The 20,610-nt window shown below is 49.7% G+C and overlaps 1 protein-coding gene across 4 annotated transcripts in view; it reads right to left on the reverse strand.

Moving 5' to 3' along the window:
- Ryr1 (ryanodine receptor 1) overlaps positions 1–20,610 on the reverse strand; it is a 129,428-nt gene that overhangs the window by 72,696 nt on the left and 36,122 nt on the right. For all 4 annotated transcript variants that reach the window (XM_031385960.1, XM_031385961.1, XM_031385958.1 and 1 more), the window contains exons 30-47: positions 20,018–20,178; positions 18,968–19,133; positions 16,360–16,446; positions 16,024–16,250; positions 14,576–15,188; positions 12,240–12,509; positions 11,724–11,924; positions 11,286–11,397; positions 7,379–7,525; positions 6,257–6,530; positions 4,847–4,961; positions 4,624–4,756; positions 4,005–4,099; positions 2,956–3,091; positions 2,558–2,744; positions 2,363–2,471; positions 830–950; positions 570–739 (exon numbers count right to left, since the gene is read on the reverse strand). In XM_031385960.1, coding sequence (XP_031241820.1) covers positions 570–739; positions 830–950; positions 2,363–2,471; positions 2,558–2,744; positions 2,956–3,091; positions 4,005–4,099; positions 4,624–4,756; positions 4,847–4,961; positions 6,257–6,530; positions 7,379–7,525; positions 11,286–11,397; positions 11,724–11,924; positions 12,240–12,509; positions 14,576–15,188; positions 16,024–16,250; positions 16,360–16,446; positions 18,968–19,133; positions 20,018–20,178 — 3,324 coding nt within the window. The remainder of the gene's footprint in view (positions 1–569; positions 740–829; positions 951–2,362; positions 2,472–2,557; positions 2,745–2,955; positions 3,092–4,004; positions 4,100–4,623; positions 4,757–4,846; positions 4,962–6,256; positions 6,531–7,378; positions 7,526–11,285; positions 11,398–11,723; positions 11,925–12,239; positions 12,510–14,575; positions 15,189–16,023; positions 16,251–16,359; positions 16,447–18,967; positions 19,134–20,017; positions 20,179–20,610) is intronic.

The raw sequence follows: 20,610 nt of genomic DNA on the forward strand, positions 1-20,610 counted from the left end.
CAGTGCTAACGTTCTACACAGGACCTCATGTAGCCCAGGCTAGCCTGGACTCTTCCTGCCTCTACTTCCCAAGTGCTGAGATTACAGGCCTGCCTAGCTTTTTTGTTGTTGCTTTAGTTTTTTGTTTGTTTGTTTGTTTTAATTTGAGACAGGCTCTTGTTATGTAGGCTTGACTGGCCTAGAACTTGCCACATAGACCACGGTGATTAGCCTGACTCTGCTTCCTGAGTGATTAAAGGCCTGCATCCCCACACCTAACTTCACTTTTTTTTTTTTTCTTCTTTGACAAGGTTTGAGTGTAGCTCAGTGAACTCTCTGTCCTCTGGCCTTTATCTCTCTGATGCTAGGTAGAAGGTGTGCACCACTACACCCAGCCAATGCTTTCTTGTAACTGAAGGTAGTGGGGGATTCCCACCCACCCTGTTTTTCACGGGTTTTGTCTTCTATCACAAAGGTGAAGGTGGGGGTCAGGATATGCATGCAACTCCAGTTCTGCAGATGCTGTCTCTCAGCCTATTAGATATCCTGGGTGGAGGCATGTGGGTGACAAGCCAGGTGGGAATGCTCACCGTGTCCAGTGAGGCAGCTGCTCTCATGTCAGGAAGGAACCCCACATCCAGCACATGCAGCAAGAAGTCCTGGTTCTCAATGCCATACACTCGGTCCAGGAAAAGCACCATGGACGCTTTGTGGTCAGGCACGAAGGATGCAGACATCTTCGGCTGAACCAGTGCGCCATCTACAGGCAAGGATGGCGGATGCGAGCATGAGCTCCTTCCCAGCCTCACCCACCTCATCAATCCCCTCCCCCCACATCTCCCCCCACTACCTTTGCCCAGGGTGGGGATCTGCAGTGGGAGGCTGATGATGCCCACAAGGTCATCCAAGGGCACGAGGGACCGAAGGATGGCACGGATCCTCAGGGCTTCACCCTTACCGGCTTGAATCAGCTGGAGATGGCAGACAGAGCAAGAGGCATGCCATCAGACAATGGTGCCCCGACTGGGACTAATTCTATTCTAACCATTCCTGGAGCACTGACAGTACAGCAAGCCTCCTTTGTGTATATCTCTTGTATGCATTGTGTGTACATATGTTGAAGGCACATGTGTGTGCACATGTATGTGTGTGCATGTGTATATGTGTGTGTATGCACATATGTGCACTTGCTCCAGTACCCCCACGTGAAGGTCAGAGGTTGGTTGATGTCAGGTGTCTTTCTCCACTGCTCTCCCTTGTTTCTTGAGAGCGGGTCTCTCTCTGAGTCTGAAGCTTGTTGCTCCAACTAACGTGGCTGTCCAGGTGTCCCTGGCGATGCTGTTACTGTGACACGTTGTTTCTTTTTTCAGGTGGAGGTGTTTTATTTTGTTTTGAGACAGGATCTCTATGTTACATAGCCCTGGCTGGCCTGGAACTCCAAGCTGCCCTGGAACTCACAGAGATCCACCTGCCTCTACCTCTTGAATGTTGGGATTAAAAACTTGCACTCCCATGCCTGGCTGTTTAATTTATTGGGGGGCGCACATGCTATGGTGTATATGTTGAGGTTGGAATACAACTACTGGGAGTCGAGTCTCTCCTTCCACCATTGGTGACCAAAATCAAGTCACCAGGTTTGGTGGCAGGTGGGAGGTGCCTTCACATACTGAACCCTTTGTTTGTTAATAAATTATTTTTATTTTATGTACATTGGTGTTTTGACTGCATATGTCTGTGTGAGGGTGTCAGATCCCCATGGAATAGTAATTACAGATAGTTGGGAGCTGTCATGTGAGTGTTGGGAATTGAACCCAGGTCCTCTGGAAAAGCAGCTGATGCTCTCAACCACTGAGCCATCTCTCCAGCCTACCCCTGTTTGTGTTTTGGGACAAGTTCTTACATAGTCCAGGCTGACCTCCAACTTGCTATTTAGCCAAAGATGTCACAGAACTTCTGATCCTCCTGCTTTTGTCTTCCAAGTTCTGGGACTACAAGTGTGGGCCACCATACACAACTATGAGATAGGGTCTTGTCATGTAACTTGGCCTGGCCTCAGACCCTCAGGCCTCCTGCCTCTACAGTGCTGTGATCATAGGTGTGTAGGGTGCAGTGTGGCACCATTTTTGGCTCTACTTTCCTTGAAGGATCCCTCTACCCCTACCATGAGTCCTTTGGTTCTTCACATCTTGTCTCTTTCCTCTACTGGGCTCCATGGGATTGGGACCTGAGGGTGTCTTGGTCATGAGTGTATGCCCAACATCACAGCCCAGGACCACACCCAAGTGAGGTATAGGAATGCTGTCCAGTGTCTGAATGCTGAGACTGAAGGCTGGCCATGCACACCCAACCCTCTCTCACCCCACTTTGCCCTCCCAGGGCTTACATGCATCTCAGGTGCACAGCGTCCCAGCAGGTCAATCAAGGCTGCATAGAAAGACATGATGGCGTGTCCCAGGTGTACCCGGTTTTCTTCAGGGGGCTCCTCACCAAAGCTGTAGAGGAGAAGGTGGTAGGAAGAATCCAGGGACATGGTAATGGTGGCTACCATCCTGGGAAGAGAACAGGGACGGGGACTCACTGCTCACGTCGCCGGTCTCTGCGGACACCCGGCCCATCCCGTGCAGGGTCCTCGGAGATGCGGATGGCCTCTTCGATGGCAGCCAGCAGCCCTGAGCCACCCTCACCACGCAGGGCAGGTCCAAAGCACTCAGGCTTGCGGATCAACAGCCGCACGACCACATTAGCGTTCTCTTCCACGCTCTCACCTGGCACCCAGAAAGTTCAGGAGAGCTCTTGCGGAACCCCCACGCAACCCCAGAACCCAACACACTCAAGGGTAATGTCAGGTCCCTGTTGACCTACAAGTCCACTTAAAGAGAGCCCCGCCCAGGGGAGGTCTTTGGCTCAGGGTCACCTGAGGGGTGTCATCAGAGGGAAGCTTTAGCCAGTGACCCCATAGGTCCCACCCTGCCTCACCGTTGACAAAGACGGCAAAGCGCAGGAAGTCCAGGTAGCGTTCACCCCCACAGGGATTCCATCCGATGTCAGGATAGCCTTTGGCCAGGAGCATGGGGCAGCTTTGTAAGCCACACCCTGCCAGGTATGACACAACCTGCAACGTGAAAACGGAGCTTAGACCAAGACCGCTCTCCTCCCCATGATTCGGGCATGCTTCAGAACACCTAGCCGCATGCACCTGCAGATCCTCAGAGAGCTGACCCGAGTCTCATCTTGAGCATCCTTATCTACCCCACAAACCATCCCATGAACATGAGTCAGCTCTTCCTTCTCCTGCCCAGTACTGGTTCTGTCTCACTTGTGATAAAACCCAGTATCCTTGCCATGGCCCACAGGACCTCACACAACCTCCATGACATCACCTCTGTCCCAGCCATCGTAGGCATGCTGCTGCCCCCCACCCCCACCCCCCAAGGCCTCTGTACTGCTCCTCTCCTGAGGTCTAGCAAGCTGCTTGGATCATTCTGAGCCTTATTCAAATGTCTCTCAATGGAGCGTCTTTAACCAGTCTTTGTTTTGTTTTGTTTTAACAAGGTCTTTCTAATACAGCCTTGCAGGAGCTCACAATGAATATCAGTCTGGCTTCAGACTCACAGCCTCCTGCCTGCCTCTGTCTCAGAGCACTGGAACTGACAGCAGGAGCCACCATGCCTGGCTTATAAATGCTTATAGATCATGATTACATATTCTCTGAACAGATTAAGTGACCAAGGTCAGAAGAAGCCGTTCCACAAGGAGTGGAACCACCGACTAGTGGCTGAACTCCAAAGGCTCAGTAGCCCTACTCCTCCATGATGACCAAGGCCACCCCACTGGGGAGTGTAGCCCATAGACTTGCTCCCAGCCCCTCATCTAGAGAGTAAAGGAGACACTGGCTGCTGGTTGCCCCCTGTAAGTCAGGCTGCTTCTGATTCAGCCCTGGAATGGCCAGCATCAGTCTGAACAGGATGCTCAGAGTCAGTGTGTGCCCACCCAACTGGGCATGGCTGGGCCTCTTCCTGCCACACCTTTTCCAGGTCTTGCTCTTGTAATGCCAAGGCTAGCTCGTTGTTGTCAATGACAGAAGCAGCAGCTACATCCAGGGGTGTGGAGCCCTGCATGCCTGTGGGGACAAAGAGCAGTTAGAGTCCCCCCTCCCCTTTTAAGTGCATCCATATGTCTGTGCAGGTGAACATGGAAGCCAGAAGAGGGCACCAGATCCTTTAGAGCCGGAGGTGGTTGTGAGTCACATAAAGTGGGTGCTGGGATTTGAACTCTGGTCCTTCTGATAGAGCCATTATGCACTTTTAACCAATTACCAATCTCTCCAGCCCCTCCCAACCCTTGATGGTGCCGCCTCCTCTGGGAAGCCCTTCCTGACCACCCCTTTTGCAGAATGGGCTAAGTGCCTCTGCTGGTCTGTGCTTTCCGAATCTCAGCTCTCGGGGCTCTAGGTTGATGATATCTGAGTCTGACCTTTATTCCTTGACTGCTCTGTGAGCTGTGGGTCAGTCAAGGTTGTTCGAGCCACTGTGTCCTAGCTTTGGGTTTTATGCTGTTTTTGAGACAGAGTCTCATGTAGCCCAGGCTGGCCTCAAACTTGCTATGTAGCTGAGGATAACTGTCCAGACCCCGGGAATATCTCACCCAGGCCAATGCCACTGTTCTCCAGCAAGTAGCTCAGGTGGTCAAACATGGAGCGCTGGTTCTGTCGGCTGATTCGGCAGAAGTAGCAGAGGAAGCGGCAGCAGCTTGTCACCATCTTGGGGAAGCGGATCTCCTGCGGGGAGTAGACAGGGAGGGCCAGTGGTGAGGGCCTGCACTCTGTGCATGACCTCCCTGAGCCAACATGCCCATCCAGGCCCCTCACCTTTGACTCGCCGCCCCCAAGCACGTTCACCATGACCTCCATGACTGTTTCATGCATACCCAGCGCTCTCATCAGGTTTGGGTGTTGGTAAAAGACTTTGTTATTCATGATGTTCCTGTGAACAGACAGAATGCGTGGGGTAAGCGCAGCCTGGAGGCGGGGCACACATCCAGGGAGATTCGTGGTCACCATGGTGATAACAGTCTGCACTTTCTCTGCGCCTTTTGCAGATCTAAATTCATCCATCCTTTTTTGTTTGTTTTGTTTTGTTTTGTTTTGTTTTGTTTTAGTTAGGGTTTGAGACAAGGTCTCACTCTGGTACCCCAGGCTAGCCTGAAACTATCTAGCCCAGGTGGCTTAGCATTCACAGTAACCTCCTTTCCAGCCTTGCAAGTGTTGGGAGGACAGGCATGAGCTGCCGCCTAGCTCTTCGAAGAGTCATGGTGACATCCACTCTAGGGGGCAGGGATTATCATTGTGGGATCTCGCAGACACAGACAATGAGGTCTGGATCCAAGGTGGGCTCGCGTAAGGTAGAGATGTTTGCCATGCTGCCTGCAGCATTCCCAAATGTCTAGTGAGAGCCCGGCATACAGTATGAGCTTAAATGACTGAGTTGCATTCGACTCAGTGCTCAATCCTATCATGATTTCACATGACTTAAAACAATTTTTTTAAAAAGCATTTCTATTTATGGGTATAAGTTCATGTAGACCATGCACATGGAGGACTAGAGCTATGGGCAGTTGAGAGCTGCCTGATATGGGTGCTGGGAATCAAACCCTGGCCCTCTAGAAGAACAGTAAGTGCTTTTAACCACAGAACCAACCTCTCCAGTGCTTCCCCTTTTAGTATTTATTTGTGTGTATGTGGGGGAAGGTACATGCATCCCACAGAAGATTTACTGGAGTTCCTTCTCTACTTCTACCACGTGGGTCCTGGGTATAGAACTCTGGTCTCCAGGCTTGGCAGCAATCCCCTTTACCCACTGAACCATCTCACCAGCCCAATTATTAATATTCATTATTATTCTGAGACAGGGTCTCACTATGTATCCCAGGCTGATCTAAAACTTTCTATGTAGCCCACGATGGCCTGGAACTCAAGATCCTCCTGCCTCAGCTTTCTGAGCACTAAGATGACAGGCCCGAGGTGACACCTTCGAATCTGCTAGCATGTTACTATAAATAAGCACAGGTCCCTGAAGCCCCATGGCCTCTCTGCAGGGGAGGCATGGTCATTCCCTTTGTTACAGCAGAGGACTTTAAGCTTAGAAACAGAAGATGGGCCAGGAGTCACAGTGACCAAGAGCTTCTGAGGAAAGCTAACCGTTAGGACAAAGGGATGCCATAGGAAGGAAGGACAGGCCAGCACCTGGGCAGGGCAGCCAGGACAGGGCGGGGCTCTCACCCAATGCTCTGGATCATGAGGTTCTCCTCCTGGGGACCCATCTGCACAATGAGCAGTGAGCGTATCTGGCCCAGGCACTCCAGCAGGCTCATGGTGTCCTCCACTGAGGACAGAGAGATTGTGTAGGCCCGGGGCAGGGCACGCAGCAGCTCGCCGAGCCCATCGTACTGCCGATGCAGGAGGCTGAACATGGCACGGACCAGCTCCGGGCTCTGAACGAAGTCCTCCTGGGCCCAGCGCACCACTGTGTGGGACACCAGCTCCTGCAAGGACTCTGGGAAAAGGTTGGGACACTAGGTTACATCTCTGAACCAGAGGGGGGCAGCCCTTCTTTGTCACCACCTGCCCTGTCTTCTACCTGCCACAAGCACATGGATTCAAAGAAATCTTCTATTGTCCCAAGAATCAATCTCTTCCTTCCAGCCCTCCCCTAGCTCCTGCAGCCACCTATAGTCATGTGCATACACACACACACACACACACACACACACACACACACACACAAAAGGGTAGTCCATCATTAATCCCAGTACTCAGGAGGCAGAGACAGGAGGATTTCTGTGAGCTTAAGGCCAGCCTAGTGTACATAACAAGTCCCAGGTCTACATAATGAGACCATCTCTCAAAACAACACCCCCTAAAAAAACCCCAAAACAAACAAGAAAAATAAAAAACCCAACCCTCCCCAAAATCCCAAACCCAACCCCCTTGAAAAAGAAAACCAAAAACCAAAACAAAACAAAAAAAGTTACAGGATCAAACTTCTACGAACATTAGAAACAGTCTCGGGCGTGGCTAATACACAGTTTGTGAACCCAACACGGACCAGGCTTTTCTAATTTCCCCCAATGTAGTCATCTCAGTATGAGAGACTGAAGACAAGGACCACGGGGGCACAGAAGCCACCATGGTCCTGGAGCTGTCACCATTCCAGGCTAGATGCACCTCTGCTCTGGTAGGTCTGTGCAGCCCGCACATCCGACCACCTCTCCAAGCGCCATCATCTCTCCCAACCCTTGCTTTCCTGTCCCCATTTGTTTATGCTCCCTCACAGGAGCATGCTACAGAGAGCTTCGAGCTGCCCGTCCCACCCTGTCTCCCCCTGGTGCTCCCAGTCCTCACGAGGCTTGTGCTCCTCAGCTGCCGGCTCCTCCTCAGGCTTCTCCTCTTTCTTCTTCACCAGCCGCACTTTTTCCAGCAGGCTCATGAGGCGGCTGCCCAGAGTGCTCTCTTCCTCTGGCTCCTCCTCTTCTCCCTCCAGCTGGATTCCTGGAGGTGGTTAAGATAGTATGGGATGCCACTCTTGTGCTTGCTAATTCATCTGTTCATTCACTCACTCACTCATTCATTCATTCATTCATTCACTCACTCATTCATTCACTCCTTCATTCATTCCTTCATTCACTCATTCACCCATTTATTCACTCATTCACCCATTCATTCACTCATTCATTCACTTGTTCACTCATTCATTCACTCACTCATTCACCCATTCATTCACCCACTCATTCATTCATTCACTCATCCATCACTCATTCACTCATTCATTCATTCACTCATTCATTTATTCTCTCACTCATTCACTCATTCATTCATTCACTCATTCATTCACTCACTCACTCATTCACTCACTCATTAACCCACCTATCCAATCATCTGTCCCTTTCTCACTCAGCCACGCTCTCTGGAAAGTTCTCCTCCTCCTCGTCCTATCCCACATGTTTACTGACTTAGTTACTCTGTGAAGGACAATCTAGATTGATCTAGAGTTGCTTGTCCTGCCTCCACCTCCCACGTGATGGAATGACCAGTGTGTGCTGACACGCCTGGCTATGCTTATTTTTATTAATTTGGGGAAAAGTTGTTGGGTTTTTAAGAGACAGGATCATATTGGCCAGACTTGGTCTTCAACTAGTTATGTAACCCAGGCTAGCCTCAAATTTGAGGTGATCCTCCTGCTGCAGCCTCCTGAGTAGGAAAGGTACTGATGTAAACCATCATTCCCAGAAGCATGTGTCTTTCAAAGCAACTCTTGTGAATATATCCAAAGGACAGAGAAGAAAGAAAAGAACAAAGAAAGTATCAAATGAATTAAAAGACAGCATGCTGCCCATGGAACATCCATCAGAGAAGGATGTTATGTTGATGATGATGATGATGATGATGATGGTGGTGGTGGTGGTGGTGCTGCTGCTGCTGCTGGAGATGATGATGATGAGTGTGTGGGGGGGTGTGTTTTGACTCAAGGTCTCAGTGGCCTGGAACTCATTATGTAGACCAGGCTGTTCTCAAATTAACGGAGGTCTCCCTGCCTTGTCTCCTAAGTGCCAGGATTAATGGCATGTGCCACCATACTGGGCTGAGTAGAGAATATTAATAAAGAGGTAATAGTATAAACAGAACCCCATGGAAAAGTATATGTCAGTACATAACTGTCATCTCAGCTCTTAGGAGGAGGAAACAGGAGGGTCAGGATGTCAAGGTCAGCCTTGGCTACATGTCCAGCTCAAGGTCAGGCTGTTTTACATGAAAACTTGACTTTTAAAAAACTGTAATAACTACACAATTGCCAATCAAATTTTTTTTTTAGTTCAGAAAGAAAAATATAACCACTGAAATTTAAAAACCACTTAGGTGTGGGCTTGAGCTGGTAAGAGAAAGAAACTGTGGTGCTAGAGGTGTGTGTGCAGAGAGCAAGGGAGATGGCTCCGTGTGTAAAAGCTCTTGCTGCCAGAGCCTGATGGCCTGGGTTTAATCCGCACAGTCCATGTGAGAAGCTGGATGCAGCAATATCCGTCTATAATCACACTGCTCCTCTGTGGAGGTGAGAGGCAGAAACAGCAGAACTGCTCAGAAGCCTTGTGGGCAGCGGAGCAGCAGAAACAGGAGAGATCTTGCCTAAAAAACAAGGTAGGGGGCTGGAGAGGTGGCTCAGTGGTTAAGAGCACTGACTGCTCTTCCAGAGGTCCAGAGTTCAATTCCCAGCAACCACATGGTGGCTCACAACCGTCCGTAATGAGATCTGACGCCCTCTTCTGGTGCGTCTGAAGACGGCAACTGTGTACTCAAATAAAATAAATAAATCTTAAAAAAAACCCAACAATAAGATAGGGGCTAACTTCTCCAAGCTGTCATCTAACTCTTGCAAAGATGCATACATACACACATTCACATACACACTTATACACACATACATACACTCACACACATTCACATACACACTTATACACACTCACACAATACACTCATATGCATTCACATACACACTCACATATACACACTCATATACACACATACACTCACACACATTCTCAGACACATTCATACACATATACACATTCGCATACACACTTTTATACACTCACATACATACACTCATCATATACATACATTCACAGACACACTCACACACATACACACATTCACATACACACTTATATACACTCACATACATATACTCATATACACACATATACTCATGCATTCACAGACACACATTCACATACACACATTCATACATATTCACATTCACATACAACTCACACACACTTATGCACACACTCACATACATACTCACATACTCTCACGTACACACCCACACACACACATGCATGCACGTTCACACATACATACACACACATTTACACACAATCACACATTGGTATGCATACACTCACACATTAATATTTTTAAAGCAGGCTGTAGAGATTTACTAATCTAAAAAAGAAGAAAGATAAAAGAATCAAAAAAGTAAGAGAGCCCGCGAGACTGTGGAACACAATGAAACAGAACACATTCATAAGGAGATTCCCAGACCAAAAGAGAAAGATGCAAAAACAGACTGAAGAAATAACAGACTTTTCAATACTGGTTAAAAAAAATGTTAATTTACATTTCCAAGAAAATGAGACTCCAGCTAAGATCAACTCAAAGATCTCCGTACGTGGATACTACAACTCAAGCCACTGGAAAACAACGATAAACCCTCGAAAAGTCAGGCAGAGAAAAATGACTTATCACCAACCAGAGAATCTCAGGAAGATTCTCAGATGGTTTTCGTCAGAGACGGTAGAAGGCTGTCACCTGCCTCTCATGCCAGCCAGCTCTCTTCCCACAGAGTCAGCAAGCCAGCTACTCAGGTATTTATTTACCTCATTTATTTGTTCATCCATTTGTCTTAAAAATTCTTACTATGTGTGTGTGTGTGTGTGTGTGCGTGTGTGTGCGTGCTGAGACATACATGTGGGCACACACGTGGACGAAGGACAGCTTGCAGAAGTTAGTTGTCTCCTTTGACAGTTTGGGTCCTGGGGATTGAACTCAGGTTGTCAAGCTTAGTATAGCAAGCGCTTTTACCTGTGGAGCCATCTTGGTGGCCATCCACCCCTGCTTCTGCCCACCAGTTGGCATCCATCCAATCACCTGCCTACATCCAGCTAGTCATATGTCCATCCTCCCCAATAGTCACTCAGGCATATCCTCCTGATCATTATCTGTGCAACCATGTATTCCTTCATTCACTCAACTGACCATTACATATCACCAATACCTGGGCCTTTTTGTTTTGTTTGGTTTTGTTTTTTAAGGGTCTCACTATGCAGCCCTGGCTGTCCTGGAACTCACTCTGTAGACCAGGCTGGCCTCGAACTCAGAGATTCCCCTGCCTCTGCCTCCTGAGTGCTGGGATTAAAGATCAGCACCCCTACATACAGCTTAAGATTTATTTTTATTATACTTGTATGAATGTTTCGCCTATTTGTATGCCTGTGTACCATGTGTTTGTCTAGTGCCTGTAATGGCCAGAGAGTTGTTGGATATTCTGAAACCGGAGTCACAGATGGTTGTGAGCTTCCATGTCTGTGCTGGGGAGCGAACCCAGGCTTTCAAGACAAGCAGCCAGTGCTCTTTACTGGTGAGGTATCTCTCCAGCCCGTACATGAGTGTTTAAGGTCAGGAAATCTCACTGAAACTTCAGGCAAGAATGCAAAAGAAAGTTTTGGGGGAGGACTCTCTGAATTTCTCTCCTTACCGCAATGTGCCAGCAGATCTTGGTGGAAGTTGACTAAATCTTGTCGGATCTCTTCAGGGAGAGGGCAGTCTTCCTCATCAGCACCATTTTTGAATTGCAATAGCATGTTGATCTGGAGAAAGATTAAACACTAAAGACCTTCGACCTCAGATCAGGATCAAAGGTCATAGATCCAACCATCAATCTCGAAGACTATGACCCCTCCCCCAAATGGTAGTTAGTAAAGAACATTTGAGGGACCAGAAGTAGAGGTTATGAAAGGGGCATGACCAGTCTCGGGTGACTCCGAGGTTAGTTCCTGAGTGGGAGAAGTTAATACATAATTTCAAGGGTCAGGCACCGGTTTTGAAGGTAACCAATATTAGTCAATTGGGACTGAGGCGAGTTGAGGTTAGGGTTTAGAAAGTGAGACCAGCTGGAGTTTAGGGGTCAGAGGACCTGCTCCTGGGGCGGAGAGCGGAACTCTCGGGTGCGCCTTGCAGTCTCGGCAGCACTCATGGTGAAGGCTTTCATGAGAAGGCCATAGCGACCCCGCTGGTTGCCCTGCAGCTTGTCCACATAACACTCCGCAAAGGCTGCCAAGGACTCCACCCGGTGTTGCAGCTCTTGGTCACAGAAATACTCCAGGAGGTGGCACATCTGCAGGAGCACAACCACACGGTAAGAAGCTCGGTAGGGACACCATCAGGCTCTTCGACACCACCAATGCCTTCTCTCCCCTTTCCATGGCCCTGGCTAGCTTCAGACACCATCGCTTGCGTCCTTAACTCAGCCTCCTCCATGGCTTCCTCTCACGTGGAAATCAGTGAAATCGCTCCGAAGCCAGCACCGCCCCACTGCTTTTTGCATCTCCATGGCTTCCCATTGCTGCTGGACAAAGTCCAGACTCCAGCTCCACCAGCCTGGGTACCTCTGAGCCCAGATGGACGGAGGCCAAAAGACAGGGAAACCCACCTGCAGCTTCACAGACTCTGGCAGCTTCATCTGAAGCAGCCCCTCCTCCAGCTCTTCCTTCTCCTCTTCTGCGGCCTCCTCTGCTTCTTCTTTTTCCCCATCCTCCTTTTCGTGTGCCTCTTCCTCCTCGTCCTCCTCTTTCTCCTCCTCATCTTCCTCTTCCTCCTCTCCCTCCCCCTCCTCCTCTCCCTCTTCTTCCTCAGTGAAGACTTCCGGCTCAATCATCCTCAGGATCTGCTTCACGTCCTCGTCACTAAAGACGCCCATCACCTGCGGGACAAGAGCCGAGTCCTTCCCAGTGGCCAGTAAGGGTTCATGAGCTCGTCCACGCAACACTTTCCAGACCTGCTTCTTCTGCCAGGAGCATCCCAGCAGCCACTGACACGGCGCCTCCCATGGCGGAATGCCATCCCTGTCTGACTGCCCTCCTTCCTTAAGCCTCAGTACAATAGGATTTGGGTTGGGTAGGATCAATCAAGATACACAATATGCGTTTAGGAAATTGTCAAAGAAAAAGATAAAGGTTCCTTAGCTCCTCCCCTGGTCCACATCTATGTCTCACCCATGTGGCCCATCCGCATCATCACAAGCACTACCCTCCCTCCACAGGTAAGTGTCTTTTCTCTCAAGCTTCAACATAGGTGACTCTGAGACAAGACCTAATAAAGGCCTACAAGGGTCCCAGCATACATCAGCTCTCACCTGACACAATGAAGCTGCTAACAGATTGACTGACATATGGAAGAAAGAGAGAAAGCAGACACAAGAGAAGAGTGAGGGTTCAGAGGAACTAACAGAGAGAGGACAGATCAGCTGGCTAGATGAATTGTTAGACTGAAATCTAGAGACTTACAGGGGAGATGAGTGAATGAGTGTGTGATAGGGAGATGGAGGAAATGGTGGAAGAAGAGATGGCAGATGAATGAAATGAGGACACATGGTGTGTGGGTAGGCAGATGGATGGACTGCGTGAGAATGGTCCCCTTAAGCTCATATATTTCCATGCTTGATAAACTAGAAAGGACTAGGAGATGTGGCCTTGCTGGAGGAGGTGTGGCCTTGCTGGAGGAGATGTGGCCTTGCTGGAGGAGGTGTGGCCTTGCTGGAGGAGGCATGGCCTTGTTGGAGGAGGTGTAGCCTTGTTGGAGGAGATGTGGCCTTATTTGGAGGAGGTGTGGCCTTGTTGGAGGAGGTGTGGCCTTATTGGAGTAGGTGTGACCTTATTTGGAGGTGTGGCCTTGGAGGAGGTGTGGCCTTGTTGGAAGAGGTGTGTTTCTGGGGTGGGTTTTGAGGTTTTAAAGATCATTCCAGGCTGTGTCCCTTTGTCTGCTGCTGTCTGTAGATCAGGATGTAAAGCTCTCAGCTCCTGCGCCAGCACCATGCTTGTCTGTTTCCTACCGTGATGATGATGGACTAACCCTTGGAAACTGTCAAGAAGCCTCCAGTTAAATGCTTTCTTTCTAAGAGTTCCCTTGGTCACAGAGTGCTTTACAGCCATAGAATAAAAACTAAGGCAGACTGGTAGTAAGTGTAGATAAATGAGCAAACAGATAGTGAAACTGGATTGATGGATGGACAGACTGGCTTATGCACTAAAAGCTGGATGAATGTATATATATGGTTGAATGGTATATGGGTATATGAATAAAGCAGCACATGAACTAAATGGTGGATAGAAGGATGGCTAGGTGGACAAACAGAAGAATGGACGTAGATAGTTGGGTGGACATCAGATGGATGGGCAGGTGCATATACGAAAAGGGATGTGGAAATGGATGGATTTGTGGCTGGGTCTACAAATGGACACACAGGTGAAGGGAAGAAGGCCATGATTGGCTATATGGAAGGGATATGTATTAATAGATGGGTATGTGTTATACATGTATTAATAGATAGAAGAACATGGGCTCATGTGTGAATGAATGTGAAGCTAGGAGTTTGATTCGTTGAAAATGATGTATGTATGTATGTATGGATGGATGGATATGTAGGTGGACAGAAAAGCAGGAAGTTGGAAGCACTTGTAAATGGGAGTGTAAAGACACGAGTGGACAGCTGAGTGGATGGGAAATTGATGGATGAATGAACGAATGGTTGGTAGGATGGGGAAATGAGGGAAAGGAGAAGATACTGAGAAATGCAAATAGAGGATAAGTGGCTGGATTAAAGGAAGAGTGAATGACAGTCAGGTGGATGATGGATAAATTGAAAGGTGGGTGTAAGATGGGTGGAGAGATGAATGGGTAGAATGTGCAAACTTGGTACCGCCACCCAGGATGGACGCACAACTTGGAATGTGGAATAATGGGGGGAGGGAAACCGGAAGGAATCATTACCAGGAGGGTAGACACAAGCTTGAGCACCGGCACGAACTGAAACTCCACAGAACCCCCGACTGGGTCGCGAGCATGCTGTCCTCCATCACGCACGGCTTCCCCCAACATTCTCAGCGCCTTGTCTCGCAGAGCCTCCAGAGGGATGGCAGGGCTGAGGCGAGCTGGAGCTTCTGCGGCCCCAGCAGCTGGCAGGGCGGCCACAAAACACGGGGGTGAGAAATGGTGTGGAGGTCTCAGGGAGGTTGTGACCCCAACGCCAGGCAGGCCGTGGCGGCGGGGGCCATCTTCCGCACTTCGTCCCGGTGGGAAAAGCGTGATGGCGCGGGTCTCCGGCGTGAGCGGCACAATGTACTCAGAGAGCATGGAGCGACGGCTGCGGCAGGCGCTTTCGAGGTGGATGCTGATGAGGAGGTCGTAGTAGCCTGCGCGCAGAGGACCTGGCAAGTGCGCGTCCTCCAGAGCATGCAGCAGCTGTGCCTGGTCCACGTGGCTGCACAGGGCATGAGCCACGCGGTTGTTGCCCAGGGCGCACACCGAGCGGTACAGCGAGAGCGTGTGCGAGTGGAAGCGCTGTAGGTCCAGCCGCTCAGACAGCTCCAGGATGTCCATGCACCTGCAGCAGAAATGTGGCACACAGTCAGGGGCAGAGGCCTGGGACTCAGAGGCTAGGGAATCTCAAGTGTCCCACAGGGTCAGGCTCCAAGGTGGCCCTGGCTCTGGATCGAGGGGTCTTACCGTGGTCCTGCTAGTCCCTAAAGGGCCTTGGGATTTCTGGAATAGTCTAAGACTCTGGAGTTTGGGGGACAACAGAAAATATTGGGTAACCCCTAGATGTAGCTGAGATGCCCCAGGATCTTTATTGCAGGTTCCAGTACTCTGGTTGTATTTGAGTGAGTCAGCCTGAGGAGAATTTGCCAGGTATGGTGGGAGACACTTGGGAGGCAGAGAAGGAAAATCAGGTGTTCAAGGCCGTCCTCAGTTATATATTGCCAGTTCAAGGCCAGCCTGGGCTACAGGAGACCTTGTCTCAAAACAAAAACCTTAGGGGAGATCCCATCTCAAGATTATAACTTTGAAAACATTTTAAGAGCTAAGCCTATGGCCCCGTTGGTAGAGCACTTCTCCCTAGCATGGGAGAAGCCCTAGTTTCATTCTCTAGCATTGCATTCATAAAAAATTTCTAACATCTGGGTTGGGGAGTTTGATCATTATCTGGGCTCTCTGAGTCGGATTTCGTGTCATTGTTGTCTGGGGTCCCTGGCATGTAACTGTGCTCTCCTAAGACGAATATGAGGTTCATCGGGATGGGTCTAGAGCCCCCTGGTGGGCTATCTGGGGAGGCTGATGCTGAGCCAGAGTCCTCGGATTAAGTCCTGGAGCATCCTGGGACCCTGTGTAGCCCCGGGGGGTTGTAGTTGAGGAAGGCACCGAGAGCAGCGGGGGCGGACCTGTTCTCTTCCGGGATGTGCAGCGCCATCATCATGAGTGGCTCCTGGCACTGCACTGCCCAGCCCAGGCGCTCTCCAGCACGCCGCGTGTCCACATGTAGGAAGTGGTTGGGCATTCGGCTCCAGGAGACAGGCATCAACATCTGCACCTCCAGCCTCGGTGGGCACTGCGGGGCTGGGTTCTTGCGCTCGCTCAGGAACATGGCGGCTGACAGCGGCATGATGTTCTGCGCGTTTGGGAAAAATGAATGGGTCAGGATTCACGGTCCTCCCAGCCCTGCCCGTGTAGGCTCTGAACCCCCTGGCCTAAGCAAACTCCCATCCATGTCTACTTACCTTCTGCTTCCCCAACTCAAACTGGACCACGTTCTGGTGGGTGGGCAGGACAAAGACGGCAGGAAACAGCTTCGTGTTGGGCTCCACCTGGCAAGAGAGAAAAGGTCAAGGTGTGTAAGAGAGGGTGGGCCAGAGGCATTGTGGACTCTGCCTGGACTCAACTTCTTAGACCCACACTTGAGCACTGGAGATCCACAATGGCTGTAGGTGAGCCTTGGGCCCTGCCACCCTTATGCAGCCAGGCCAAGCATCTCCAGCTCCTTCAGAGCAACCTGTCAGCTGCATCTTTGTGCACATCAGGATCCCTCCAGGAGTGTGTTCCCCACTCACCCTTCGGAAGCCAGAGTTTCTCCTGACTGGCCCCCTCCGGCCCTCCTACTGGAACCCACCCTCAACAGCCTACCTATCTTCCCAAACAACTCTGGTGAGGAAGGAGGGGCCTTAACTGCACTGCAGACCCAACCCCCAGCTCACTAGAGATACAAAGGACAAGAAAAGTGTTAAAATGACAAGCCAGAACTTTCCCTGAGGGGTTAACTTGCATAGAAACCTCTGAAATCTTAATACAGATTACTGAGTCACAGTCAGCCGGTCTGAGAAGGCGCCCGCAACTCCGCAGGATCTAACAAAATTCCAGATGCTGCTGGTCTAAGGACCGCACTGTAAGGAACAAGTGGACAGCACTGCCCATTCCCTCACCAAAGGCTTATGAACAGAGGAAGGGAGGGGCATGGAGGACAGAGACAGAGGGAAGGGCAGAGAGGGGAAGGGAGGGGGAGAGGTGGAGGGGAAGAGGAGGAAGAAGGGTAGAGGAGGGGAGATAAGGAGGGAAGGTGAGGAGAGGGAAAGAGGGAGAGAAAGGGGGAGGGGAGGGCTCCAGGGAAAGAGGGGAGAGAAGGACAGAAGGAGGGAGAAAGGAAGGGAAGGAGAGAACAAGAGAACATAAGTGGAGTGTGGTGGCACACACCTGTGATCTCAGCACTTGGGAGGTGGAGGCAGAAGGATCAGGAGTTCAAGGCCATCCAAGGCTATATCGGCCAGCCTAGGGTGCATAAGACTATCTTTAAGCCGGGCAGTGGTGGCACATGCCTTTAATGCCAGCACTTGGGAGGCAGAGGCAGGTGGATTTCTGAGTTCGAGGCCAGCCTGGTCTACAGAGTGAGTTCCAGGACAGCCAAGGCTACACAGAGAAACCCTGTCCAAAAAAAAAAAAAAAAATGACTCTATCTTTAAAAAAGGAAGGAGGGATAGATGGAAGGAAGGAAGGGAGGAGAGGAGAAGAGGCAATATGTGAAGAGGTTTAGAGGACGTAGGCGTTCGTTAGAAGATGCCACTTTACTTAGCTTCTGACTCAAACAAAGAAAAGGCAAGAAGACATTTTTGAGACAATCAAAGACATCTGAACATGAGTTAGGTATTTGACGACAGTCAGGAACAGTTAGGAACTTTTTTTCCTTTTCAGCGATAACAGTATTGTGGCTCTGCCTTTTAAAAATAATCTTTATCTTTTAAAGAGATGAAGCTCTGTGCTGTCGGCAGTTTCTTTCAAACCCTCCAGTGGGAGTGGAAGGGGAGTAGGTGTGGAGGTGAGATGAGATTGGCTCTGAGTGGGTGGCAGCTGACGCTGGTGACGGGGACCTGGTGGCTCATTGTGCTATTCTGCTTTTGTATGTTTCTGAAATTCTCCACTTAAAATGTAGTTTTGCAAGCTGAGCACAGCAGCAGAGGCCTGTAATTCCAGCACTTGGGAAGTAAAGGCAGGAGGATCTCAAGTTTAGGTCATCCTTGGCTACGTGGTGAGTTTGAGAACAGCCTCAGCTACATAAGATCTAGTCTCATAAAATAACAAAATAGGGACTGGGGAGATGGCTCAGTAGCTAAGAGCACTTGCTGCTCTTGCAGAGGACCTGGGTTTGATTCCCAGAACTCAGAGGGTGGCTCACAAACATATGCAGCTCCAGGTCTAGGGGATCCAAAGCCTTCTGACCTCCATGAGCACCAGGCACGTACCCGGTACATTTACATACATGCAGGCAAAAAAAAATCCCATACACATTTTAAAAGTCTAACAAATAGATCTTCCAATAAGGAACTTCATTTAGAAGTACCTCTAAAAATTAAAAACAATTTTTAAGAAAATTGCTAAGACCACCTTAGATAGGCTCAAGGATAGGTTGGACATATATGTGTCCAATAATAATAATAATAATCAAGTTTGGTGGTGGGCTTATGAACAGGGAGTTACTGTACAATTCCTTCAGTGTCTCTGTATACTTAAAATACATGCAAGCATTTAAATAATAATATAGTGACAATAGCAGCAACAACAACAACAATCCTATTCTAGGGTATTTGCTTCATGGTGAGAAGAGTGAAGATGGCTGTCACCCAGCCCATGATGGACTGAGTCTACAGGCCTCTCTTCAGTGCCAAGGCTCTGCTGTCTCCCCCATCCCGGGCAGAACTCTAATGGAGGGTCCAACTACACAATTTAGGAGTGGGCCTGTTTCCTCTCTCCAGGGTCTGAGCTCAGGGGCTACTCTGAAGGTTCTCCCTAAGGCTGGGAAGTGCAGATCCTGTTGCCACGGGGCTGAGGGGCTGGGCTCACCTGGAAGAAGGTGTTGCTTTCTTTGCCATTGGCTGTAAAGGTCATCAAGCCGGTGGCCAGATCCACCAGGCAGCCAATGACAAGGTCCGTGTGGCTGATCCGTCCTTGTTGTCCGGGACTCACAAAGTCCCCGCCCCACACCATGTAGCAGTTGCTACACTTGAGGCTGGAAAAGACAAACCTGGTTAGGGCACACATCCGCAGTCAGGGAACCTCGATGCCTCTGTCCCTGAATTCCAGTAATACCATGACCTTGGAGCCCCTCACACAAACACCCACCACCTGGAGACTGAGCACAGAAAACCCCTCACCCTGGACCCGGATGCCCCACAGCTAGAATCCATAGTTTAGTATGGGAATCCAGGAAGGGGAGTCAGGACAACAGAGGGGAAGAGACTCAGAGTGGGAGTAAGAGGAGACAGAGGGAAAAATGGGAGGCTATGAAGTAGAAAAGGGGGAAATAAAATAGCATGGGGCTGGAGAGATGGTTCAGCAGTTAAGAGCAGTGACTGCACTTTCAGAGGACCCGGGTTCAATTCCCAGGACCCACATGGCAACTCAGGACTGCCTGTAACTCTAAGATCTGACACCTTCACACAGACATATGAGCAGGTGAAACACCATAAAATATGCACATAAAACAATAAACAGATAGAAAGTATCTATTTAAAAAGAAAGAAAATAGAACAAAGAACCAATTAGCGAGCAAGAAAAAAAGAAAGAAAAAAAGAAAAACTTCTGGGTTTTTTTGTTTGTTTGTTTTTGTTTTTTCCAGACAGGGTTTCTCTGTATAGCTCTGGCTGTCCTGGAACTCACTCTGTAGACCAGGCTGGCCTCGAACTCAGAGATCTGCCTGCCTCGGCCTCCCAAGTGCTGAGATTGAAGGCATGAGCCATCAAACTTCTGAAGTGGTTACTGGGATTTCTTTTCTGTTCCCTAAGGTTCCCAGGAACCCCAGCCAGGCAATTCCAAAGAGGGTGGCTGGAGCTCCCGGATCCCACTCATGCCAACCTCCCACCTGCACACAGAACCCTCACTCTGGCCCGGTACCTGCTGTGGACATTGCCTTGTTCATCCCCCATGGTCACTGTCACCGCCCGGACTTTGCTGAGGTCGAAGCTCATGTCGTGTTGATGGTAGTCAGGAGTGACCCAGCCCACCCACACGCAGCTGGGCTCCTGACCCGCGAAGACCCTCACAGAGTAATAGTACTGACGACATAAAGAGAGAATGAGAGGTCAGTCGGGAAAATGGCCTTTCTTACTAGATGAGAGATCTCCTGAGTCTAAGTGTGTGTTGATGTGCCTATTCGTGCTTTCCAAGATTGGGGACCCCCTGGGGAATACTTGGTGGAACCCTTACACCTGGTCCTTCTTCAAGCTACAGCAAAGTAATAAAACAGCTCACAAGAGCTTGCTGCTCTAGGTAAGGCTCTTTGCTGTCTAACGTAAGCATCTGCCTAGCCACCTCACTGGGGTTACCATTGCTACCCTTGTATTAACTGGTGATAGACAGTCCTTCCACTAGAAGGCACAGAGCAGTGAAGTGACTCACCCAAGTGGCACCCAGGTGGCCTAAGATCCTAAATGTTCAAGTGCGTTCCTCTGTCTCTCCCTTCCCCTCCCCTCCCCTCCCCTCCCCTC

The sequence above is a fragment of the Mastomys coucha genome, unplaced genomic scaffold (genome assembly GCF_008632895.1).
Source record: "Mastomys coucha isolate ucsf_1 unplaced genomic scaffold, UCSF_Mcou_1 pScaffold21, whole genome shotgun sequence".
Taxonomy (NCBI): Eukaryota; Metazoa; Chordata; class Mammalia; order Rodentia; family Muridae; genus Mastomys; species Mastomys coucha.